At 41.6% G+C, this 27,243-nt stretch overlaps 1 protein-coding gene across 1 annotated transcript; it reads right to left on the bottom strand.

The window, feature by feature from the left end:
* Positions 1 to 901: 901 nt before the first annotated feature.
* Positions 902 to 18,188, bottom strand: rnf11a (ring finger protein 11a). The gene is made up of 3 exons (XM_034188185.1): positions 17,799 to 18,188; positions 3,702 to 3,874; positions 902 to 3,583 (listed from the first exon to the last, which is right to left on the bottom strand). The coding sequence occupies exons 1-3, from the start codon at positions 17,895 to 17,897 to the stop codon at positions 3,412 to 3,414; spliced, it is 444 nt and encodes a 147-aa protein (XP_034044076.1). The 5' UTR covers positions 17,898 to 18,188; the 3' UTR covers positions 902 to 3,411.
* Between the last annotated feature and the right edge of the window lie 9,055 nt (positions 18,189 to 27,243).

Below are 27,243 nucleotides of genomic sequence, written 5' to 3'. Positions count from 1 at the left end.
TATGAAATTGGGCTGTTAGTAAAAAAAAAAAAAAAGTAAAAAAGGGGGTGTTTACAATAATAGTAGTATCTGCTGTTGATGCTACAAACTCAAAACTACTATGTTCAAACTGCTTTTTTAATCAAATGACACTGTTTTTTCCTCAGGCTTTCAAAGAGAAAAGCATGTTCAACAGGTGCTGGCTTCATCCTTAAATAGGGGACACCTGATTCACACCTGTTTGTTCCACAAAATTGACAAACTGACTGAATGCCACACTACTATTATTGTGAACACCCCCTTTTCTACTTTTTTTTTGTTTTGTTTTTTTTACTAATAGCCCAATTTCATAGCCTTAAAAGTGTGCATATCATCAATGCTTGGTGTTGCTGGATTTGTGAGAATCTACTGGTACCTTGTTTCCCATGTAACAATAAGAAATATACTCAAAACCTGGATTAATCTTTTTAGTCACATAGCACTACTATTATTCTGAACACTACTGTACATCTGCAAACAAACAATTATCTTCCCCCAGATAACACAGGTCCTGTCTACTTCCACATTTAGGTTTCGTGTTGATAATATTAAATCACCTAGTCACCAACTATATTTAACAGTGGACTGTTTAAATCTTGGATGCTCATGTGTGCGCCCCCCCCCACCAGATTTGGTCTGGCACCAGCTCTGCTTCATCTGCTTCACATGAATTGGCTGCTTCAGCCTTGAAAGGCACAGAAGCTTGACAAAAATCAAAAAGATCTTATCGTCGCATCTACTGTCCACTGCTTCAAAGCCAAAATAATTCTTTACATTCAAGATACATTCCATGCTATTCTTACATTTTTTTAATGTCTGAGCTACATATAACATAGTGTAATATAGTACACCTTTTAAAAAAGACAAAAATAGCCTTACTAGATTGAAGAGCTGGAAATGCTTTAGTTGCTGTTTGAAAGCTGTCCATACAAAATAACAGCTTCACACTAAAAAATTGTAACTACTAAAAAACACTTCTGACAGGATCAAGTCACAGTGTCACCGCAACATGACAATCTGTATCCACCCTCCGTTAAACACATATCACGTAGTATCAAGAGACACACCCACACTCTTCTATAGTCAAACTACAGAGAGCCACTAGGGACATTCCAAGGTGCTTTAAGGAAGATTGCACAATATCTTATTTTTATACTTGTGACTGTAAATATTAATGAAAAAAGAGAAAGTAAAGGTTTTTTTTTTTTAATGTACTAGACAGCACAAACCCGAAGCAAACAATCCACATTGTGGAAACTTAAATAAGTCTGCGTTCAGAAAAAGCAGCTTCAAAAGGGTACCAACAGAACAGTCAACAACTCCCCGAACATTAAAACTAAGCCAAACTCAAAATCTCTCCAAACACTGAAAGAACACGCATGTGTGTCGGAGTGATGTACACACGAACGATCAGGAAACCTCAAAGCATATCTTGTGATCAGAAAAACTCTGCTCGGGTTTCAGTTTTGCTAAATTGCATTTCAGTAAAGCGGCCTGTGGCTTCAAGACCTTAAAGGTCCTGTCTTCCACTTTGCACAGTGCAAGTGTCATTCAGAGATTGTCACACATCGCGCGCATATCACGTAAACAGTGAGTAGAACTACACTCATCTGTGTGTCTGTGGTTGTGTTGGTCGAAAAATGAGGTGTGATCAGGCCCAGCGTTGGTGGATTGTTATCAGATCAGCAATAACCTGGTCTGAAGGTGTTCTGGTGTTTACACAGCGCAATACAGTGAGAAGTGTATTACACGAGTGCGCTCACAACACACATACACACTGCTGTGTATACACAAGAAAGCCGAAATGAACAGAACTATTAATGAAATGAAGCTAAATAAAACTTCATGTTTGTACGTTATATGGGGCGAGAAATATGACCAAAAATGATCATCACTGTATGTATCAGTCACTTTTTGGACAGTGATATTACTGGTTTTGCACTGCATAACCTCTTTAATAATTGTCTTGTTTGAGCAGAAGTTTAATCTTGACTGTTTTCATTTCAAAACCTACTACTTTAAAAGTAAAACCTGGATGAAAAATTTCATGAATCAAATGTGTGTTTGTAGTATTACGTTTGAGAAATCTGTGGCTGATAATTTGGTGATCGGTAAGGCTTAAACTTGCCTGCACCGCAAAAGCCCATTGGTTCACACCACAGAATCACAAGTTAATATTTCCATGACTTTAACTTGTCCTTCACAGAAAATTACTGTGCAATCAGCTGCATGTATAAGAAAAGTATAAGTTTTGATTATCGCAGTCTCCGGGCTGCAGTGCTGAGCCAAGCTGTGCATGTTTTCCATAATGACTACTGGTTTCCAAACTAATACGTGTTTAACATTTTTCTATTTCATCCATATTATTTTTCACTGGAGTCGATATATTTTTATTCATTTAGGGTGTGGCAGGGATTCTCATTAGCCCCATTTCTCACGATGTTGATGGTTCTGCGCCATCCATAATATGGCACATTACTACACCAGTGATAACTATGACTCCGCTGCACCGCACACAGCTCTATGCATCACCTCAGGAAGGTTTGGTGCCTGCACTCCACTGGTGTGCTGTGATGTGCAGATGCAGATCCACATGCGGCTGCAGATCAACCTCAACCTCTCGCTTGAGTCGGATTTCTATAATAGCCTGGTTCCTGGCAGACGTGGCTCTTAAAGGAAACAACAGATGACAATGACTGGGTTATTTCATGTTACTATACCGAAACAAAAACACTCCCATGACTTTCTAAGTAAACAAATCCAACATCTTTGCTCTCTGCACCGTATTGTATGTTGAGCTTACGCACTCTCTTAAGAGCAATGTGGAGTTGGACATGCACCAAATGTAATTACGCAATGTGCCATAGATCACCAAGATAGGGCCCTTAATGCATTCTCTCCTAGTGTACGCAACTACACTGTCAGTCTTATTCTCCACAACACCACCTGCCTTCAGTTGACCAAAATAAATTCCGTGCGTCTTCTCTCAATATATATATATTATATATTGCACATTAAATCTAGAAAGGGGAGGTAAATTATATAGATGACATGCAATTCATTACCATAAAACAAAACAAAAAACAATAATTAGACTCTCAGTCATACGAAAGTAAAACTATTTTGCTACTTGTACACTTCTTCGTAAACCTCATCTATCTTGATTTGGCACGTCTGACTATAAAAGGCAGAGTTTCCTAAGTCCAAACCAGCCCAAATCAGCCCTAAGCAACACATTGTTGAGCAGTTTTCAATATCTTGATGCCTCCTAAAACACCCCCTTAAACACCAGCGTAATGCCACAACACACTAGCTACCTCTTAGAACAGCAAGGACAGTTTCGGCTAAAAAAGGTGCAGTTATTTTTAGGCAGGAGCCACCACAAGGGGTGACTCAGTTGGCTTCATAAGTGGACAGCAGAGCTGCGTCTACTGGCTCCATGCAGGAGGGGCAGGTGAAGGAGCGCATCAGCCAGGGGTCAATGCAATCCACATGGTAGATGTGAAGACAGGGTAAGAACCGAATGGGATCGCCATACTCAAAATCCATCATACAGATCACACACCTAAACAAACAAGACAGTCAAGAACTCATGTTTCAGAATGACAAGAACATTTTATCACTTATACAGAATATAATGAGTTCTGTGGATGTTAGTGTGGTGCCATTAACTGAGGACTCACTCTTTAACTTTTTTGTCAGACTGGCCCGAGCCTGGGTCAAAGATGCCTTTGGGCAGATGATGGATGAGACCGATGCGCTGAGCGATGCGGACCTGCTCCTCCTCGGTCAGTTGACTGGCCAGGCGACTCTCCCCTGGGTTGGGGTGGTAGACTGGCACCGGCTCGATGCGCTCCTGGAAAACACAGGAGCAGCAGACACCAGTATCATCTATGGATCATTTTCATGTGAGCATCATAAACCAGGAAGTTGGTCATGTTGGAGACATCTGTATTGTTCATAGTAAACAGAGCAGAACAGTGAGTCTGTAAGGCTTGAGGTCCGCAAGTGGTGGACCTGAGATAATTGAGGCTGGCTACATGGTACTTGCTAGTATCTTAACCAAGACGACAAAGGCCTTCCACAGCTTACAGCAGCACCACTTGCTGAAATGCCTCCTTAAAGATGAGGACTGTCAGCAGATCAGACGGGACAAACACATCACTGACTGGCTGTGGCTCCATCAATGGGAATCCTTCTCTACTGAAACAATATCATATATAATAATTTAAAACCTGTTGGGGTTGGTTTTTCCCAATTTTTCAAAAACTGACAGGAAACAGACTTCAATTTTAGATGTATTGAAAAGATGCCTTCACTGAACAGGAAGTGGCTGACCACACAGCGCTCTGCCTCTCTTCTGCCTGCTCTGCACCGCACCCAGATGGGTGGACCGTTCCCCACAGTGAGGATCAGTGAAGTTATGTGGTTGGTTGAAAGATGTTGCATTATGACCTTTATATGTAGTGACTGCTCGCGTTGTATTATTTACAACGGTATGTGTAAAAGTAAAGCTGTGTTTTGTCTGTGTAGCATGGTAAGCAAAAGAACAGTATGCATCATGGAGTTCCAGAGGAGATATGAAATTATTATTTTATTATTAGTATAAGGAGATTACAAAGTTAAAGTAGAAAATTGGCCATGAGACATACTGCCCAACAACTCTGAAAATCATGTTTTTAACTTGTGTTTTACATTGTGTTGGTGTTCTGCACAACATGCAAATCTAACCTATTCCAGAAAGGGAAATGGGCCATTTCAGAATTTAGCACAAGACTCCTGAAAGATGAAGTTCGGAGGCATTGTTCAAATTTCAAATTTTTTATGTATTTTACTAGAATGATACCCTAATCGAGACCCTTACTCGAATCAATACCATTACAGTACTAAGAGTAGAAAAACTGCTAAAATATTAGCTATACCCATCCACGTGCAACAGTGTGTGCACTTGAAGTAATTGGAAGAGTTCTGAGTCTATGCTTCTTCCTGTGTACAGTTACATTTCCAAAACTATTTAAGGATGGGACAGATCTGATCCAGTATCGGCATTGGCTTCCGATACCAATGTGATTCAAGTATTGGAAAATACCGATACAACCTGGAGCATTTTCTGATACCAGAGAGGAGCCACTGTGAAACCTCTCAACTGCTGCTGGCTCTCTGCTGTTTGCAGCTGAGCATGAGGAGGCAAGGGAGAGGGGGCAGTTTCTGAACTGAAGCAGAGCAGTTTGAGAGAAGTCTCTTCCACAGTTGAGGAGCAGTGTTCTAGCCAAATTTCCGCCCAGCTCTCGGGTTCAAATTATCTGTGCCGCCGAGCATGGATTTTCCAAAAAATGAACTGAATTGGTGCTGAATATGTGTGCTGAAAAGTGAGCCGCTTCAGTGTCCCGAGGCTGTGAAATGCTATGAAACGGCAGCTCAGAGTGCAGCTGAGAAGAACAGCCGAACAGAGTTTCTATCCGCTGAATGGGGAAAAAACTCCAGCATAATCCTTGAACATTAATCCAGAGTTCCTCACATGAGTGTAGCTGATGATACATTTAGAAATTTATGGTTTATTTTACATTTGAAAACCTTTGCATTTCCAAAAAGTTCCAAGTTTGCTCTTAGCAGGAGAGCAAATGTGTGAGAGAGACAGAGAGGGAGAAAGGACTTAATTTCTAATTTTTACTCTGTTAACACTTGCTTTGACAATGTAAACATATTTTTCTCATGTCAATAAAGCTCCACTGAAATTGAAAATTGAGAGAGAGAGAACTGTCTTTTCTCTTTTAAGTATATTTTAAAAAAGTAATTAATTATTTCACCAAAATATCAAATCTAGCCTTGCATCTTAGATGTGCCTTCTGGCAAATTGTAGCTGAACTTTCAGGTCTCCTTTTTAAGAAAATCAGCCTCTAAGCACTTCATCATAAAGCTGTGTAACTACAAATACAAAATATCCTTATATAAAACCAACAATAATGATAACAATATTATTAAAGGAAATAGAGCTCTGGTATCTGAATAGTGCCGGTATCGGCAGATATCCAAATTCAGGTATCAGGATCGGATCGGAAGTGAAAAAATGTGGATCAATGCAACCCACATCAATCAATACAATCCACGTGGATTGCATCCCTAATTATAATATTTCAGATCATTAAGGAACATGGCCATCCCAAGACTGACAAACCTTAGGGGACTGTCAGCAAAGCAAAATACAACTCGGAATTTTATTTATATATTTTTTCAGTGCATGTTTTTGAACAGTCAATAACTCAGCATAAACAGTTTACAAACCAGAACTCTCCCAATGGTTCTGCATGTTTGTATAGCTGTAAGTTGCATCACACTGGTCAAAAAACAAAAAAACAAAAAAAAAAAAACCTTGCATGGACTTTGAGAACTGATTTTGGGTAATTTGGGGGTGCTGAATCCAAATTTGAGCTCAGATTTCCTCTATCACATTTTTTTTTCTCATGAGTTTGACACCACTAACCATGCACAAAAACAGCTTCAAAAGCATAGTTTTTGAAAACCAGGTTTGTGAAATTTGAACAAGAGCCAAATATCGTTTATGGTACCAAAGAGGTGTGCGAGACTGCACTTTTTGCTTCAATGCTTGATACATCAACATATCTCAAAAATGCCATGTTATTGGCAAAAATCAACACCAGAGTTGGATTCAGCACCACCAAATTATCCAAAATCCATTGAAAACCTACATGCAAGAAAAATCGTCTTGACCAGTGTTATCAGTAATGACAAATTTTTAACTCTAAAACAAATCCTATGGAATAATTAATAAAGACTACGTGTGGTGTCATATTTTTAATACGGCTTGGATGCTGTAAGACGTGGTGCCGTTGTCGTGGTCTGAGTTTGCGCCGGTCTCTTTTTACCACGCGCATGCGCAAATCGATTTTTTTTTCGCGGTCAACTTCCGGGAGGTCTAGAATTACCATTTCTTGCGGCGATCTTCAACCGAGCAGACGTATTTTGAAACACACACTTTTGATTCAGAAAATTTGAAGTGGGACTGTATTTGTGATCGATTTTTTTATTATTACCATTTCTTGCGGCAATCTTCAATATGGAGGAGGAATCACTTGTTTCTGAGCCTCAAAATGAATGTCAGGAAAACGCACACCCCAAAGAAGAGCGAAACCAGCGATTTTCAACATTCAGGAAAAAATGCCCCAACTGATAGTCTTCCTACAGACTGGGAAGTACTCCAGTGATACAGATAAAAAGGACCATCGCAACATCAGGAACCAGTCCAAGAAGCACGTTTGGGATGAAGACAGTAAGTACATATCTTTTTGTTTACTTCTTGTGGAATGGTACAATACACAAACTGTAATCCACCCGTATGATAGTATTTACCACCGACAATTGAACAACCAAGCTGTTATTAATTTGCCAATATTTTCAAGAATAATACCTGTAGATTCTCTTAAGCAAGTACATATTGTTTATCATGGAAATATAGACCTGGAATGGACGTGCGTGCCTCAATCTATTAGCGTCGCTCGGGACAGGAAGGCGCCATTACTAAGGGTGGAGATGTGCCGATCATCAGTAATAAACTGACCGCTTTTTTTGCACTAGCGTCGCTATTTCTTAATGGATTTTAATAAATGTAGGCTTTTTTTTTAAAGCCATTTGAAAGCTCTTTCCATTGAACCTATGCATGTGTGGGTGAAAAAAAAAAAAACTTTTATGTAAAATGCAGAAATTTGGGGAAATTATGACAAACTGTGCTGCTTTTCTCGCCCTATTGTCGCTATTTGTTAACAGATTTTAATAAAAGTAGGCTTGTTTTAAAGCCCTTTAATTGCTCTTTCTAATGGACCCATACATGTCTGGGTAGAAAAAAAAATGTTTTATGTAAAGTGTGGAAAATTGGGGAAAAATATGCCATTCTGTTCATTTACTGTGATGTTTTTTCCTTTCATCATAATTCTCGATGGATTTTTAGAAATGAAGCCTTGTAAGTTGTATTCAAGCTGATTAAAAGCTCTAATGAACCCATACATGCATGGACAAAAAATCCTTATGTATTAAAATATAAATCTGAAGTATGCCTTGCCATTGTACTCATTTACCTTGCTGCTTTTTCCACTGTAATATTATTGCTAGTCTTTAATGACAACAACATATATATGATTTTTACTAACATTTTATTACAAGTAGATATAAAGCCATTCAGAATTTATGACTTTTGACCCTCAGTCAGGGTAAAAAGTACCTCCTCCATCCCCTCCAACCACACTGTTAAAATTTAAATGCTGCCTGTGACCACCATGAACACATCATATTAAACAACAATTGCAAGTATATAGACATGAATATATTTAAACATTTTTGTTTCCATATTTGTATGCATGTGAACGCAGCTTAGTGAAAAGAACTTATGGCGCTGAGTTATAGTCTCAGTATATTGATATTAAATTGCGACATAACGACTTTAAAATAGACATTTGTTTTACATAATTACATTAAGGCGCTTGTACAGTTCATTTTAGTATTCGAGAATTTGTTTTTGTAGCTGGTGCAATTGATGGTGACGCTCTGGCTGCTTTTTTCCCCTCATTTCGATTCTGTTTAACTGGCTCAAGGTGCTCTCTCCACCCTTAGTAATGACTGCTGTGTGGCACGCCGCTAGTCACGTGACGTCCATTCCAGTCTCTATTTTCATGTTGTTTATGGGCACCCCTACACCAACTCTGCCACTGATCAACATTGTCCACATACGAGCTGGACTGCCTAACTCCGCAAGGACATAATTTCGCCATGAACCTGTTTTCCTTTAGATTGTAGAATGAGATTGAATTTCATGTAATCTGGGTAATACATTTTAATTTATGAGAAGTGTTTAATGTCATAGACATTTCAGAGATTTTGTATTGAGAATTACTAGTTTCGCTTTTAATTTATGATTATGTCTCACTCTATTTTATGATTATGTCTTTGCAGAAAAAGAGCTGTACTACATTGGCCCGAAAGGAGACTGCAGGAAGAAAGTGCTGACTGAGGTTTTCGAAGTTATCGAAGTCTTCCAGCAGTATCATTCATCACCAATAGGCGGCCACAGTGGTGTCAACAACACTTTAGCCAAGATATCCCAGTATTATTGGTGGAACGGGATGAAAGAAGATCTCCAGGAATATGTAAGCATTTAGTTTTTATGATTTAGTTTTTTATTCCATGAATTCCATATCATTTATAAATGATATATTATCAATGCTTGTTTCTGGGTAATATATTTCAAATTCTAATGAATATTTTATGTTCTAGACATTTCAAAGATTTTATTTAAGAATTGCTAATTTTACTTTGTGCAAGTTTGAGAATTTATTATGCTCATACTCATATGATTGGTGTCAGAGTGAAAAAGGAACTACCAACTAGATACGTCATTGCAAATATCAATGTTTATTAGTATTCTTCTGATTTGGGTTGATTTTACTTGGGGAAATTGTTGATGTGACTTTGTCAAAGTATGAGAGGTTATTGTACTTATGCATGTTTTATTTATATTTTTAAGGTTTCTTCATGTGATCGGTGTCAGCAAATTGAGAAGCTCAAGACCCAAGCCCCCAAGCTACAAGCCATCAAAGTCAGTGAGGCACTCAAACTCGTTGGAATGGATCTCATAGGTAAATATTTTTGATATAATCAACGAAGAATTATGATCAGCATAGAAACTGTCAAAATCTGTGAATTTATGAAAAAAAATGGTTGTAACTCGCATCACTGTAAAGTTGACCTAAGATATAATGTGACACCCTCTCATATTATAAATAATAGTTTTTGCATAGTTTGAATTTGACAAATTGTATATATATGAGACATAAAATTCTATTCTATTCTGTATTTCAGGTCCCCTGCCTACTACAGACACATTGTACAAGTATGTGCTCACCTTCACAGATTATTACACCAAGTTTGTGGACTTCTTCCCCCTGAAGAACAAGTCAGCCGAGGGTGTAGCTGCGTGTCTGAAGACAATTGTTTGCAGGTAATTATTATACAGTGTGTGCATGGCAGTGGTGGGCACAGTTCCGATAATCTGATAACAGATAATTATCAAAGATAATGTTTTCATTCTCGGACTATCTTTATAAATAACTTTAAAAACCATTATCAGATTAATTATCTTCCGATGAATTTTTGTCCGATAACTTTTAGACTGATAATGTAGTAAACAAAGCTGAACAGCAGCAAACATTTTTAAAATTGAAAATCAGTTGAGCACCTACCTGATAAAAGTTTCCTAACAGATATATGGTTCCACCCTCTGCAAACAGAAGACAGCTGCTTCTATGAAGAACTACACTATCCTCTGCAGGCAAAGAAAAAAATGATTTTTAAGAAAAAAAAATAATTTTCTTTAACACCATACTGATACACTGGCAATATCACCCAAGTCATCCAGAGGCATACATTTTTAACTTATGGTTCCAATTTTAACCAAACTAATTTTGGACAAGTTATTTAAAATTACTGTCATGTCTGAAGTTTTATAAAGTGAAAATAACAGATATATGTCTTAGTTTTAAAGTAATGTGCTAATTTTTAAGGTTTTAGTGTGGACATGCTGTGCCGAGCAGTGCATTATGGGTAGGATTGGTACGTTCACAACAGGACAAATGCATTTCAGACACTCTGTTCAGGCTCCACGGACAACAGCATTAAACTCTAGTGCCTAAAACTCTCGTGAATATATTCTCTGGGTTTATAGATGGTATTGTATTTGCATTTGTTAAATTCCACGCATCTTAAATGTCGCAGCAGACATGGATTATCTGGAATTTTGTTTTGGAAAGATTTCAAGGCCTCTACTGCTATCTACTGGCCAGTAGTGTTCATGGCAGTATTCGTCCTGAAGATGAGCAGACACTGTATATTTTTAATCACAAGTTAAGTTTTTTCAAACTTAATTTACAAAAACTCTCAATGGGAGACATCAAATTTTAAAAACGACAAAAAAAACAAACAAAAAAAAAACAAGACAGCTCTGCATTGTTTGCACATGCACAGTGCGAGCGGTTGGATGCTTGTTGCCCCTCAGCAGCAGGAAACCCTCACGACGGCCGACCAGAATATTATCAAACAGGTTTGATTTTCATTCGACCATACGATCAGCAATCAGGAGGTGGTCATGAGATGTTAAACGCAGCTTGTTAGTCCATGTACAATACACGATGCAGGACGCGCGATTAACCTGAAACTCAGTCCAAAAAAATTCTCACATGAATAAATAAAAAAATTATCTGAACATTCTCACATTCTCACCACATGCAAAACATGTTGCGATGACACTTCCAGGGCTCCATAAAAATGCCTGTTTTTACAAATAAAAAATGGAATATTTTACAAAAGCACATCTGTAAACACCCACACACGACACACATCACATTAACATGTTGGTTTACATAGTGAATGACTGAACCAATCAGTGTTTAGCAGAGGCACATTTACCCAGAATCCTTTGCGATTTGTGTTTGTTACAAAACCTCAGAATTAGTGCATTATTCAACATTAAAAGATATATGTTATATTTTAACTTTGTACAAATGACAGAATTGACATTAATGGAGTTATTCTATCAGTATTCATTTTATTTATATACCAAACCATAAGTCAGTATGACTTTATTTTCCAAGACCTCCGCCTGACCGGAGCGTTGTGATTGGTAGAGAGTTCATCTTGGTGACTGTTCTGCACTGTAAGCTGTAAATAAGAGCTTCCAGCAGGAGGCAGGATGTTCAAACATAGACGTTTGTGCTCATTGCTTGGGTATGCTGTCGCTTTGATGTTTCCAGAAGCGATTGTGATGTTAAAACTCAAATTCACTTTATTAGTAGTTGCAAATATACTAGAAACAATACTGGAATTTATCGGTTATCTGTAACTTCCGATAAATTTTTGGGTGGTTTATCGGTTTATCTTTATCAAAGATAACTTTTCAGTTATCTGATTATCTGTTATCAAAGATAATTTTTTGGTTATCTGTGCCCACCACTGGTGCATGGAAACTCGTTTGAGAATGTAATGGTCAAAGCAGCAAATATTTAGCTCTACTAGAAATTGGTCACTCTAGCAGTCTTGTGTTCATGGAATATTATCTTGAGACATTTATTTACAGGTAATCAATATTTTATGTATAAAATTTGCTTAGTCCAGAATTACTATAAAATCTAGAATTGTGTTTATGCATAATTATCTCAAGACATTTGTTCACAGGTAATCAATATTATGCATACAAGTTTGCTTGTAAAGGATTATTATAAAATGAATAGATGTGTATTTAATTTTTCTTTGTATTAATGCGATTTTTGCTTATTTGTGTCATTTCAGATGGGGTGCTCCACAGAGATTACTGTCTGACCAGGGTCGTGAGTTCGTATCCCAGATAAACAACGAGGTCTGCAAAGTCTTCAACATCAAGCGATCTGTAACCAGTGCGTATCACCCACAGACGAATGGCTTGGACGAGCGGATGAATCAAACACTGAAGGCCCGACTTGCCAAGCTGGTGAATGACCACCAGTCCAATTGGGACGCGTACCTGGAAGAAGTCACGTACTCGATTCGCACCCAGAAACAAGGCTCTACCAAGTACACCCCGTTCTTTTTGATGTTTGGTCGCCACCCTCGCCCCCCTATGGAGGTAATAAAATATCCTAATGCATTGAGAAATCAGCAATGAATAAATTATCACAAGGCAGCTAGTCAAAGCATTTTTCAGACATGTTAAATGACCAAGCCTAAATAATGTTTTTTGGAAAGATTATGCCCTACAGTTATTCAATAATGCTTTTTTGTGTTTCTCATTCTCAATAACTATGCTTACAGTTATTCAATAATGCTTGTTTATATGTTTCTCATTCTCGATAACAAACTGCTTTTTTTTGTCAGCTCGGCACTGATGATCCTTTTGTTGAGCTGCCAGTGGTGGATGACATGGAGACAGAGAAAATGGTGGCCGAGAAGAGCAGCATCATGTCTTCCATTAAAGAGCAGGTAAGAAAGAAAGAAATTGATTTCACCATGGACAAAGTTTTATCAATCTTTACATTTGGTTTACTTGATTTTACTTACCATAAAGGTTCAGCTCCAATCTGAGGAAGATATTTCTACCTCTGCTTCCAGAGAATGGAAAGAATCAATGTTCTAAGATGTAAGTGACTGTTGAATGTTTGTATGTGTGTGTGTGTGTGTGTGTATATATATATATATATATATATATATATAGTAAAATTAGTGAGTGTTTTGTGTAAATCATGCAAACATGGTATTAAGCACCATGAACAAGATGACATATAGAACAAGAAGATATATATGTGTGTGTGTGTGTATATTTGATACAGGTGCTTAAGAATGTTGACAGAGCCCAGGAGAAGCAGAAAGAGCACTTTGCCCGACGAAAATCCAAAGTTGTAAAATCTTTCACGTTCAGCATTGGAGACACCGTCCTTCGTCGTGTAATGAAGAACCTGAGCCGCAAGGGGGGAAAGACTGAACCTTTGTGGACTGGTCCCTACAGGTATGTTGTTGAAACTTATTTGGAAAAAGAGGATACAGTGAAATGTTTACTATTTTTATTATTTACTTCTGTTTTTAGTCTAATTTAACAGTAACTTGTTCACGATTTTTATTGTTGGATTTCTTCTATTCTGTATTCCTGAAAATAAATGTTTAGGTCACATTGCAAAATGCAATTATTGTGTGTCTGGATTATTTTAATACCAGTTCATTTACTGTGTTTTTAGTCTATTTTATTTGGCAAATTTCATCACTCGTGCCTAATTGAACAGTAACATTTTCACTATTTTTATTATTGGATTTCTTCTATTTTGTATTTCTGAACAAAATCGATTATTTAGTTCAGATTGGAAAATGTTATGTTTAAGTTCACATTAATTTTTTACAGCATCCTGGAGATCGATTCAAACCAGAGAGTCCAGCTCAAGTGCTGCCAGAGAGGAGAGGTCCTTAAAGTGAAGGTGCCCTATGACCAGCTAAGACCCCATAAAGTCAGCGACCTTCATCCAGACAACTCTCCAGAAAATTCCCCCCCAGTCTCACCAGCCCCCGAGTCTCCAGCATCTGTCATGACTCCACCACCAGCCCCCGAGTCTCCAGTGCCTGTCGTGACCCCACCTGCAGCCCCTGAGTCTCCAGTGCCCCTGCCTGCCAAGTCATCATTGCAGTCAGTGCCCCCATCTTCGCCGCCGTATCTCCCAAAGCGAACAGCCAAAAGAAAAGCTGACATCTTCATAACAAGTGTGACTGCCCCCAAATCCCACAAAGTAGGCCCCGTTCCCATCACGAAATGTGCAAGCAAGATCAAGAATGTGGAAGCCCTTTGCTCCAGACTTCAAACAGACAGCTGGCTCGATGATGAGCAGATAGACCAGGCCCAGGCAATGTTAGCCGAAAGTTTCCCCGCAATCAGTGGATTTCAAGCAGTCTGTGTTTTTGAGCCAGCTGCAAGCCAGAATGTCGGCAAGCCGAACACAGACTTCGTCCAGGTTCTCAACATATCTGGAAATCACTGGGTCACCCTGAGCAATCTTGGCCAAGCTGATCACAACATGATCGTGATTTACGACTCTTTGAACAGTTCTCTCCCCCTTGATTCCAGGGATAAGGTTTTGAGGCAAATTGCATGCATGATTCACGCAAGAGAGCCACACGTGTGTATTCGGTGGGCAGACATAAAGAGACAGACTGGCTCTTATGACTGCGGTCTCTTCGCGATTGCATGTGCCACTGCTCTTTGCCACGGCCTTGCGCCACAAGACTGTGACTGGGACCAGCATATTATGCGCCAACATCTCGCTGACTGTTTTAGACAAGATGTCCTGCTCCCCTTCCCTGATGCCCCGTACCAACCAGTCTTTCACACACCATGAATATTTTGACATCGTCTGTCATTGCTGCATGCTATATGACCCAAAACGCTTGATGGTGCAATGTGACCTGTGCGATGACTGGTTTCACCGACAATGTGAAACAGTGCCCAGAATAGTGCTGAAAAACACCCCATTCTTCTGCAAGGGATGTCACCCTCAGGGACACAAACTTGTCGCGGATGATTCTGTCGATAGACTTTAGATATTTTTTTATGTTCCCTGTTTTGTAATATGTTTTTTTGGTAAAATTTTTCTTTTTTTAGGTAAGCTTGATATTTATATAATGTGTAATGATTCCTTGGTAGGGTGAATAGGGTGAATTTGATTTTATTATTATATGTGGATTTGCTGTGGCGACCCCAAGTGCAAACAAGGGAGCAGCCGAAGGGACTTACTAGTTGAAGTCATTTGTATATGCAGCCTCAAATGTTTTGAAATTTGTATATAGCTTGGTGTTCATGTGAGTTTTATTGTTTCTTGTTGCTATTAGTAAATGTATGAATAAAGATAATAAAAAATTTATCCCACTCTGATTTTGTTCTTCTATCAAGGATAATAAACTTTAAATCAAGTTTCTCCTTATTATTAAGGGATCCAAAATGATTTCATGCCTGGCTGGTTAATTAGAATAGATTTTTGCAGATCAAATCCTAAGCAAAATATCACATTGTGTGATAAATTCAGACCTGCATGCTGCCAAACTAATCAGTGAGATAATCACCCTCAATATTCATTTATATATGAAATTGAAGGCTCCATTTGGGTATCAAACACAACAATAAATCTCCTATTATAATACTATGGTAAATCCAGACTTGCCTGGTAAAATCAGACCAAGCTGGTAAAAACAGTCTGGTTAACTAATCAGTGAGATAATCAATTCAAAATTAATTTATATATGAAGTTGAAGGATCCATTTGGGGATCAAACACAAAAATAAATTTGTTGTTCTGGTAAATTCGGAATTGCCTGGTAAATTTATACCAGCCTGGTAAAATCAGACCAAGGTGGTAAAATCAGTCTGGTTAACTAATCAGTGAGATAATCAATTCAAAATTAATTTATTTATGAAGTTGAAGGATCCATTTGGGGATCAAACACAAAAATAAATTGCTTGGTAAATTTATACCAACCTGGTAAAATCAGACTGGTTACTCATTATACTGAGTTATATAAATCATCATTTTTACAGTGTTAATGGGTTCATTTCAAATACAGAAATCCCATACTATGTTGCCCTGGTAAGTTCAGACTGGTATATATAGTCTAAGCTGGTAAATTCAGACTTGCAGGCAGGAAATTTCAGAATAGCTAGGTAACTAGTAACCAGAATTATAATGGTTAAATCAATAAGCATCAATATAAAATGACGGGATTTACTTGTGGTTCCAATTAAAAAAATTATTTAATACTCAACAAAAATATAAACGCAACACTTTTGGTTTTGCTCTCATTTTGTATGAGATGAACTCAAAGATCTAAAACTTTTTCCACATATACAGTATCACCATTTCTCTCAAATACTGTGCACAAACCAGTCTAAATCTGTGATAGTGAGCACTTCTCCTTTGCTGAGATAATCCATCCCACCTCACAGGTGTGCCATATCAAGATGCTGATTAGACACCATGATTAGTGCACAGGTGTGCCTTAGACTGCCCACAATAAAAGGCCACTCTGAAAGGTGCAGTTTTATCATACAGCACAATGCCACAGATGTCGCAAGATTTGAGGGAGCGTGCAATTGGCATGCTGACAGCAGGAATGTCAACCAGAACTGTTGCTCGTGTATTGAATGTTCATTTCTCTACCATAAGCCGTCTCCAAAGCCGTTCAGAGAATTTGGCAGTACATCCAACCAGCCTCACAACCGCAGACCACGTGTAACCACACCAGCCCAGGACCTCCACATCCAGCATGTTCACCTCCAAGATCGTCTGAGACCAGTCACTCGGACAGCTGCTGGAACAATCGGTTTGCATAACCAAAGAATTTCTGCACAAACTGTCAGAAACTGTCTCAGGGAAGCTCATCTGCATGCTCGTCGTCCTCATCGGGGTCTCGACCTGACTCCAGTTCGTCGTCGTAACCGATTTGAGTGGGCAAATGCTCACATTCGCTGCTGTTTGGCACTTTGGAGAGGTGTTCTCTTCACGGATGATGCGAAGGAGATGTGTTGCACTGCATGAGGCAAATGGTGGTCACACCAGATACTGACTGGTATCCCCCCCCAATAAAACAAAACTGCACCTTTCAGAGTGGCCTTTTATTGTGGACAGTCTAAGGCACACCTGTGCACTAATCATGGTGTCTAATCAGCATCTTGATATGGCACACCTGTGAGGTGGGATGGATTATCTCAGCAAAGGAGAAGTGCTCACTATCACAGATTTAGACTGGTTTGTGCACAGTATTTGAGGGAAATGGTGATATTGTGTATGTGGAAAAAGTTTTAGATCGTTGAGTTAATCTCATACAAAATGGGAGCAAAACCAAAAGTGTTGCGTTTATATTTTTGTTGAGTATATTTGCTTGGCAAATTTGGACCAGGGTCAATAACACACAAGTCTCAATATACCAAGATGGTAAAATCAGACTGGTGGTAAGTTCAGACTGTGACTGCTAGTCTCATTTTACCTGGTAAATTCAGACTGGTGGTAATCTCAGACCGTGACACCGTATGATCAACACTCAACAGCAAGTTGTATTTATATTTTAAAACACACACGAGCAGCTGAAACAGCAGTATGTCAGCCAGCTGGCAGGGGAATAACCTTGGGCTAAATACATTTTTACTTTTTAGCAGACCCGTGATGGTGTGTCTTGGCGGAGGTGTGCGCACTGAGTGCCCAGCTGGAGGCTGGAGCTGACCTGGTAAGGCGGCGGCGGTTCTCCAGGCAGACTGCCCCCTTCAGACTCGTTCAGCAGAGACAAGTCGTCGGCAGTTTGTGAAAACAGACAGTTCCCCATCGAACTGAGACCACCATGAGAGTTCACTCCTTCCTGCGTTAGCACACGGCAGCTGTACAGCTAGCTAACACACCCACCAGAACCCCGATGGCGGACTCGACGTCTACTAGTTTGTTCAGCAGACGCGTCGAAAAACACTCCAGCGAAATAAAGCTATGACGGCGAACTGCACGCTAGCTGTTAAAACAGCGAATGACAAAGCGTTTTAGCGAGGAAATACCACCATGTCCGCCTTTGCTGTGGTTTCCTTGTGTTTACAAAATACAAACCGGAAATTCCCCGTCTTAATTTCAGAACACATCCGGTACGAAAGCTTCGAATCGTTTCTTTTTCGTTGTCGTTTTCCTTCTTCTTCTTCTATCGAGTTTATTGACAGTGCATTACCGCCACCGCCTGCTTGGGGGTGGAGTAATAATGAAGTCTGACGTACGTTAATAAGGAAATGAAGAGATATAGTGCAGCCGTTAACAGAATATTTACAGAGGAATCCTGCAAATGGTGATAGAAGTACCAAATTCGGCACAAACACACCTTAGACATTTTGAAAAAAAAAAAAAACGATCATTTGATTTTTCAGAAGGCAGCCAGGTGGCAATTGAAGAATTACACAGGGGTAAAAATTAAAAGATCCTCCAAACATATTGAAAACTACACCATATTATTTGTCTATTACAAAGATTCCAAAAAGGTATAGTTTGGACTATCTGTGAATGAATGTTATGGAATTATGGGGTAAAAACAGCAAGAATTGTGACAAAGGTCCAGTTTGTACAAGGGTCAAAAGTTAAAGTTGCTCTAATTTGGGTAAAAAAGTGATGAAAATTATTGGTTGAGTTAATAGGGTTTTAAAAAGTAATAGTTTGCACCATGGGTCATGCTTTGTTATCATGTTACGGGTTAAGATATGTCACATGTCATAGAATCTAATGGACGTCGACTTTGTTTGACCTTTACGTTGCAGACCAAACATTCAACACAGTCAAAACTATTCCATTTATTAATCCTATTAGTTCAACCAATAATTTGCACCACATTTCACCTAAATTGGAGCAACTTTAACTTTCGACCCCTGTAACAAACTGAAATTGACCTTTGTCACCATTTTTGCTGTTTTTACCCCATAACTCTATAACATTCAGTCACAGACAGCCCAAACTATACCTTTTTGGAATCTTTATGCTCATACAAATAAGTTTTCAGTATGATTGGAGCATATTTTAATTTTGACCCCTATCTGGGCTGGCTATTGAAAATTCAAATGGCCAGTTGGTTGTTTCAAAAGAGTCTAAGGAGTATTTGACCTGAATTTGTTGCTTCTATCACCATTTGCAGGATTGTTTCAGTTATCTGCTGCACTAATAAGGGAGGAGAGAAAAATACAAAAAGGTGGGGGAAATTGCACTGTTCCCTTTAAATATGTGATTACACACCTCCAAGCAGGTGATGTAAGTGTAGAAAAACAAAGCAATTCCTGAAGTGTTACAGTGGTCTGTCCTAGCGCTCTGTCATTGTCTAACAGAATTCTTCTTTGTCTGTTATATGTTTGGCACTCCAGCAACGTGCTCAACAGTCCCCCTTCCAGCTGCTGTATCTCAAACATCAGCCGGTTTCATGTTTTCCAGTGATGTTCAGAGTATCATTTAAACCCGTGTGACCTATTCGTGGTCGTGTGATTACTTCTTCTTCTCTGTGACTCCATCTCCACTGTCTCCTTCACACAACCTGTCTCTGAACTGTATTGTACTTTAACATTTCCCATAATGCTCCTGGCGATCCCCTGTGCTTCCTAAAATGCACCACGGTGCCAGCAGAGTTCTGGCGATTCACAACGAGGATGTGGATGGCGTTGATCTAGTGAGCTCACGGGTGATTATGATGATGACACGTTCTCCCAAGTTGAGAGGATTATCTAGAGGAGGTGTAGCACCTGTGATGGACTTCTGTCGTGCCCCGATGTTGTCTTGTTATCCACACTTCACAACGTTTGTTTACATTGTGCCCTGAACCGGAACTCTGCTGAAACTGATCTCTCGCGCGAGTCACAAACCGTGAGACAGCGCAAGATTCATAACTGTGAAACTCCGAATGTAAAAACCGACCCTTAGATTCCATGTCCCATAGCTTTTGTCATGCTTTGTTCATTTCTGTCTTGCTGATTGTTTTGACTTCAGATTTACTAAGTGGAATGGTGATCTGTATTTGTGATTTCAGAGCTGCTTTTGCCAGCTGATCTACTACTTCATTGCCTTCAAGTTCAGAATGAGATAGAACCCACATAAAACATATTGAAATATTCTGTTGTAGTTTAAATAAGTTTTGGAGTCTCATTGATCAGGTCTGGCCTGCAAACAGATTTGCCATTTGAAATGCTGATGCTGCCATTGAGTCCGAACAGATGACATGTGACTGAACTTCACCTCCTCTGCCAACCACAGTGCAAGCAAAATTGCTAGCAGGTGCACAGAAAAGACAGCTAAATGATCTGACAGTCTTTTTATGATTGACTTTTGAAATTGGGGAATATAAACCGCTGCTCCTGTCTTTCCTGTGACTGGATTTTTACATCCATCTGGAAATATTTGAATCATATCAGTATATTTCATATGAAGGTACCACTGAACTAGACAGTCCATCCCACCGTACATATTACATTCCTTTGAAGGTATCTCCATCTCAAAGTCTCTGTGGAGCATATGAAAAAAACATTGGGGATTCTAATCCAATTACATTTTTTTCCGCAAATCTGATTGGTTAATCGTGTGAGATTTCAGACTGTATAATATCAGGTGTAAGGTCGCAAAATATTCAACCATTTCACATTTAATATATTACTCCGTGCCCTGACCGGCTGCGTGCGCTGCTACACAGATGTCAATAATGGCACTGTTAGCTGTCACGTACTAACGATGATGCCGATATGGGTGAATTTAAGCTACCATATGAAAGTACTGATGTGGATTCTGATACAGAATTACCGTTTCACATTTGATGGATTTTCACATTTGATAGATTACTCCGTGCCCTGACCGCTGTTGGAGCGACGCTGCCTCAACGGTAAGCCTCACCGACCGAATTATCTACAGAAAAATACACCATGCAAACGATGGAATTGGTTTAGAATGGGAATAACCCCCTTGTGTCTGATGATCTGCGGACATTCATGTTGGATTACGGTCGCAAATATCCGTTTTACACTAACACGTTGCCGGTAAAGCTCAATTTGCGACCGTATAACCAGCATGAATGTTCACAAATCATCAGACTTAACAGGGTTATTTCTTAAATAACAGACAAGGGTATTACACAATTATACATTAACTTAGACAAGCATAGTTTCCCAACACTATTTCTGACCCAACCCAAACTATGAGACATAATTTTACCATGCTTGTTGTGTGGGCCGCTGAAGAGGAGGTACTGCTGGCCCACCACCACAAGATGGCGCCCTGCTTGAAGTGCGGGCTTCAAGCACGAGAGGGCGTCGGAGCAACCAGGAGTGACAGCTGTCACTCATCATCCGTACCAGCTGTCACTCATCCACTACTCATCACCACCACCATAAAGGACGGACTGCAACTCCACCTCCCTGCAGAGAAATCAGCTACCATTCAGGTAACTTTCTCTGCTGACTCAAATCATTGAGTGATAACCTAAACTTCTTTTGCAGCCGTTATCCTGTGGTGTTCTGCCTTATCTGTGGGATTGGCGTTTGGTGTGATCAGCGACGGCTTCGCCTCACACCCCAAACCAAGATAAGTGGTTAAACAGGAGCTGCACGAGTGTGTGATTGGAGGTGGAGGTTCTCCCTCCTTTACTGAATACTGACTGTGGGAGTACTGTGGAGGGAGCATCGGTACCATTTACGGTTTTCACGGACCATCGGAACCTTGAGTACATCTGGACCGCGAAGCGTCTGAACCCCAGGCAAGCCCGCTGGTCGCTGTTCTTCGGGCGTTTTGACTTCCGGATCACCTACCGCCCCGGGACAAAGAACCAACGATCTGACACCCTGTCCCGGGTGCACGAAGAGGAGGTCAAGACCGAGCTGTCAGACCCCCCTGAAACCATCATCCCTGAGTCCACTGTCGTGGCCGCCCTTACCTGGGATGTGGAGAAGACCGTCCGGGAGGCCCTGACACAGAGCCCGGACCCGGGGACCGGTCCGAAGAACAAACTGTACGTCCCACCAGAGGCCAGGGCTGCGGTCCTTGACTTCTGTCACGGTTCCAAGCTCTCCTGTCACCCAGGGGTGTGAAGGACCGTGGCAGTGGTCCGGCAGCGCTTCTTGTGGGCGTCTATGGAAGCCGACATCCGGGAGTATGTCCAGGCCTGCACCACCTGTGCCAGGGGCAAAGCCGACCACCACAAGGCCCAAGGCCTCCTCCAGCCTCTGCCTGTGCCTCGTCGCCCCTGGTCTCATATCGGCCTGGACTTTGTCACGGGCCTCCCGCCGTCCCAGGGAAACACCACCATTTTGACGATAGTGGACCGGTTCTCCAAGGCGGCCCACTTCGTGGCCCTCCCGAAGCTCCCGACGGCCCAGGAGACTGCAGACCTCCTGGTCCACCACGTCGTGCGTCTGCATGGGATTCCATCAGACATTGTCTCAGATCGTGGTCCTCAGTTCTCCTCCCAGGTCTGGAGGAGTTTCTGCAGGGAACTGGGGGCCACCGTCAGTCTCTCGTCTGGGTACCACCCCCAGACGAACGGGCAGGCAGAGCGGACTATTCAGGAACTGGAGCAGGCCCTCCGTTGCGTGACCTCCGCGCACACGACGGCCTGGAGTGACCATCTGGCCTGGATCGAGTACGCTCATAACAGCCAAGTCTTGTCTGCCACCGGCCTCTCCCCATTTGAAGTGTGTTTGGGGTACCAGCCCCCATTGTTCCCGCTAGTGGAGGGAGAGGTCAGGGTGCCCTCGGTCCAGGCCCATCTGAGAAGGTGCCGTCGGGTGTGGCGTACCGCCCGCTCTGCCCTGCTCAAAGCCCGGACGAGGGCCAAGAACCATGCAGACCGCTGACGTGCCCCGGCCCCTGCGTATCAGCCTGGGCAGGAGGTTTGGCTTTCCACAAAGGACATTCCCCTGCAAGTAGAATCCCAAAAGTTGAAGGACAGATACATTGGACCTTTCCCCATCCTCAAAGTCCTCAGTCCAGCCGCAGTGAAGCTGAAGCTGCCAGCTTCACTGCGGATCCACCCGGTTTTCCATGTGTCACACATCAAACCTCACCACGTTTCACCCCTCTGTACCCCCGGACCGGCGCCGCCTCCTGCCCAGATCATCGACGGGGAGCCGGCTTGGACCGTGCGCCGGCTCCTGGATGTCCGTCGGAAGGGCCGGGTGTTCCAGTATTTGGTGGACTGGGAGGGGTATGGACCCGAAGAACACCCCTGGGTGAAGAGGAGCTTCATCCTGGACCCGGCCCTCCTGGCCGACTTCTACCGGCGGCACCCGGACAAGCCTGGTCGGGCGCCAGGAGGCGCCCGTTGAGGGGGGGGGGGTCCTGTTGTGTGGGCCGCTGAAGAGGAGGTACTGCTGGCCCACCACCACAAGATGGCGCCCTGCTTGAAGTGCGGGCTTAAAGCACGAGAGGGCGTCGGAGCAACCAGGAGTGACAGCTGTCACTCATCATCCGTACCAGCTGTCACTCATCCACTACTCATCACCACTACCATAAAGGCCGGACTGCAACTCCACCTCCCCGCCGAGAAATCAGCTACCATTCAGGTAACTTTCTCTGCTGACTCAAATCATTGAGTGATAACCTAAACTTCTTTTGCAGCCGTTATCCTGTGGTGTTCTGCCTTATCTGTGGGATTGGCATTTGGTATGATCAGCGACGGCTTCGCCTCACACCCCAAACCAAGATAAGTGGTTAAACAGGAGCTGCACGAGTGTGTGATAGGAGGTGGAGGTTCTCCCTCCTTTACTGAACACTGAGTGTGGGAGTACTGAGTGTGCGAACTCACACTCATCAGGACTGTCTCTGTTTTCTGCCAGCAGTACCGCGTCTGACTGCTGAAGACAGCGGCCACCTGGGGCGCAGGGATTGGCGGCTCCGGTGTTCTTCAGCTCCGTTGGTGGTGGAAGCTGTGTGGGGATCCAGCTCTTCTCTCGCCAGGCGTCTTCTATCGTCGAGCCTGCCCACACGTCACCTGGTGTATGATTGACAGTCACCATATTATTGTCTGTACGTCATTGTGCGATTCACAACATTAAATTGTACTTTTGGCTTATCCATTGTCCGTTCATTACCGCCCCCTGTTGTGGGTCCGTGTTCCTACACTTTTACAACAATGCTACCAATATGGGTTTAAAACAGATTTGGTAGAATGTGTCTGTTTGCGACCCTGTAAATTTGTCCAATACCCTATAGATAATTGGAGACGTCTCAAGGTTAAAGGTAATTGTCCAACCTCTACCCGAAGAGCTGGGATTGATGTCTTGAAAGCTTTGCAGCAATGCTAAACCTTCCAAGATTAACATCTACCTCTGAGAAAATATAATTAATCATAGTGTTAAACAGTAAGGGACTGCACACACACCCTTGTGGAACTCCATTGTCTGTTGGATAAATCCTAGAGTGGGCTACTGCATCTCTTACTTCAATGGTTCTGTTTAAAAAAAAAAAAAAAATCCATAATCCAATTCAACATTCTCCCACGTATTCACTTGGCTTCAGGCTTGATAAGGAGACCATCCCACCACAACTTATCATACGCCTTTTCAATATGAAAAAGACTGCTCCTACCAGTAACTTATTAGCTTGAGCTTTCCTAATAAAATCCTCCAAGCACAGCATAGGATCCATGGTCATCCTCACTTTGTGAAAGCCACTCTGATCAGGACAGCGTAGCCCTCTAATTTCTACTATGTAGGTTAGCCTATCAGTGACCATACGCTTACATAAGTTAGATGTCAATGCAGTTGGTCCGTAACTAGGAGCTTCACATTTATCTTTCCCTGGTTTTCCAGTTGGGACAACAACAGTGTTTCCATGTGTAGCAAGGTGAAGTCCGGATTGAAAAGATGTTCCTGCTAGCTTGGCTAACGGGAAGTATTCACAATGCTTCACTTTTTCCACATTTTGTTACATTACAGCCTTATTCAAAAGGAGTTATATTTTTACTGTTTTTCAGTTCACTGACATTTAAAATTGGAAGTTATATTTCAAGAACATCCTCAGAGGTGAGTAATCCTTACTTCAGTCAGTAAAAGTCCTCCGCCCACTAATCCATCTGATTCTAATTCGTTCAACTTTTTAGGCATAAAATTATCCGTGAACTCACCTATTTTAGGAGCACAGGGTGAAACAATGGTCAGACTTTTACTCACTGATGCCGGGGTTAGCCATCTCTGGTTATGGTGGTTTTTTTTAATAAAAAAGTTAAATAAATGCAGGATAATGTGTAAATGTGTTAAATAATTGCGATTGTGATTTTTGCCATAATCAAGCAGTCTTACGTCCTACAATTTTAAAACTAATTTCCACAAGCAACATGGTGTAGAGTCCTCCAGAGCAGACACAGAACTCTGCAGAAGTTTTGAAAAGTGTTTTTTCTTCCGGAGCTTGGAGGACTCCTAGCCATCTTGGCTCAGGATGGCCCAGGAAAGATGAGATGAAACTAGATGGAACTGCAGGTGAACTTGGTGTACACTCCATCCTGAACTCTTGGCATCTTGGGACAATTCTTTCTGTGCTTGGTGTTGCAATTGGCCATTGAGGTGTGTTGCCTTGCCTGGCATCCGGGAGTCCAGTCAGGCTAAGGAAAATTCTGAAGAGGCTCAAAGACGGCACAAGGTTAAACGACTTTTCCCATTGTGTACTTATGTATGTCAAAGCACTGCATGAGGGGGCTAAGAACTGAACTCCACCAGGTGTAACAGCTCCTTAAGTATGTTGATGTTTGTCATGTATTTGGAAATATGTTTTCAATAGGGCAGCGCAGTCTCGTTTGAACCCTGTGTGATACTGCAGGATTTCACCACTTATGTGTACAGCCTTCACATGGGAAAATGGTGCACTGTTTTGTTTTCAGCTGCAATCACCGAAGCAGTCGCGAAAAGTGCAGTTTTTTTCAGTTCTCAATGGAGAATGGGAGAGGGTCGTGTCGGTAAGTGTTAGCCTGCACACCTAGCCAGAGTGTCCCTGCTCAGCGTGGCGCTCTCGTTAGAGCGACAACACACAGAATGTGTCTCTTCCCAGATAGATCTCCTTCAGTGTAGCTTCTTGTTCTGACTTTAACATGAAGTTAACACCCAAGTCTTTCATCGCCAACTGTAAATGGTAATAAAACCATTCTGATCGTATCTTTCTGAACTCTTCCGCATCAAACTCCATCGTGTCGATGTTTACAATGTCCTTGAGCAGTAACAGGTGAAGTTGCTCATAGACTTTAAGTTTCTTAAATATTTATTATGGCCACTCTTAAAACTTCAGTTGTCTTTTTAATTTTACTACTGTTAAATTTTCGAATTAATGTACACGAGATATACTCATTATCTCACAGGAATATAGCACGATTATCTGGGAATTGCTTTTTGCGCAGGAATTTATCAAGCACATTGGCCGCGGGCGCGTACTAACACAGAATACAGAGAAACTGTTGTGTGGGCCGCCAGAAGAGGAGGTACTGCTGGCCCACCACCAGAGGGCGCCCTGCCTGGAGTGCGGGCTCCAGGCACCAGAGGGCGCAGCCGCCTCACAGGAGCAGCTAGGGTGACAGCTGTCACGCATCACCTGCAACAGCTGTTACCAATCAGCAGGGGTACATCAGCAGGACGACGTCTCCACCTCTTTGCCGAGATATCGTTCTACCTGGAAGGTAATATTCTCAGCTGACTGCTTGACAGTAACCTTTTGTGATTTTTGTGAGTGATAACAGACCTTTTTTTCCAACGAGAGGTGGAGGTAGCTTTCCTGCCGTGCGGATTACTGGGTGCAAACGCGCCCAACTTTAATTGTGTTTTTGTTCCTCGCCAGCAGTACCAGGTCCGACACGCGGAGGCAGTGGCCACCTGGGAATTCGGGACTTGGCGGCTCCAGTATTCCCGGGGTCTGGTGGCGGAGGAAATCGTGTGGTTCCGGTTCTGCTTTGGACAGGTGTCTCCTATCTTCGAGCCTGCCCACACGACACCTTTGTGAATTGATTCTGATCTATTGTTGTAATCTGTTGTATTTGTTGTGCACATTCACAACAGTAAAGTGTTGTTATTTGACCTACTCCATTGTCCGTTCCTTTGCGCCCCCTGTTGTGGGTCCGTGTACCGACACTTTCCCAACAGAAACTGGATAGTTGTTCGGCCAAAACAAGAGCATCCACTTGTAGCTTGCCATAGGCTAAG

Source organism: Thalassophryne amazonica, chromosome 15, assembly GCF_902500255.1.
Source record: "Thalassophryne amazonica chromosome 15, fThaAma1.1, whole genome shotgun sequence".
Classification (NCBI taxonomy): Eukaryota; Metazoa; Chordata; class Actinopteri; order Batrachoidiformes; family Batrachoididae; genus Thalassophryne; species Thalassophryne amazonica.
This window is presented reverse-complemented; position numbering and strand designations above follow the sequence as displayed.

Coding starts and splice junctions, on each gene's coding strand:
- rnf11a (XM_034188185.1), bottom strand. CDS start 17,897: ATGGGGAACTGTCTGTTTTCACAAACTGCCGACGACTTGTCTCTGCTG. Junction 3,875..17,798: donor AACCGCCGCCGCCTTACCAG/GTCAGCTCCAGC, acceptor TGTGTTTTCCAG/GAGCGCATCGAGCCGGTGCC. Junction 3,584..3,701: donor TCTGACAAAAAAGTTAAAGA/GTGAGTCCTCAG, acceptor TTGTTTGTTTAG/GTGTGTGATCTGTATGATGG.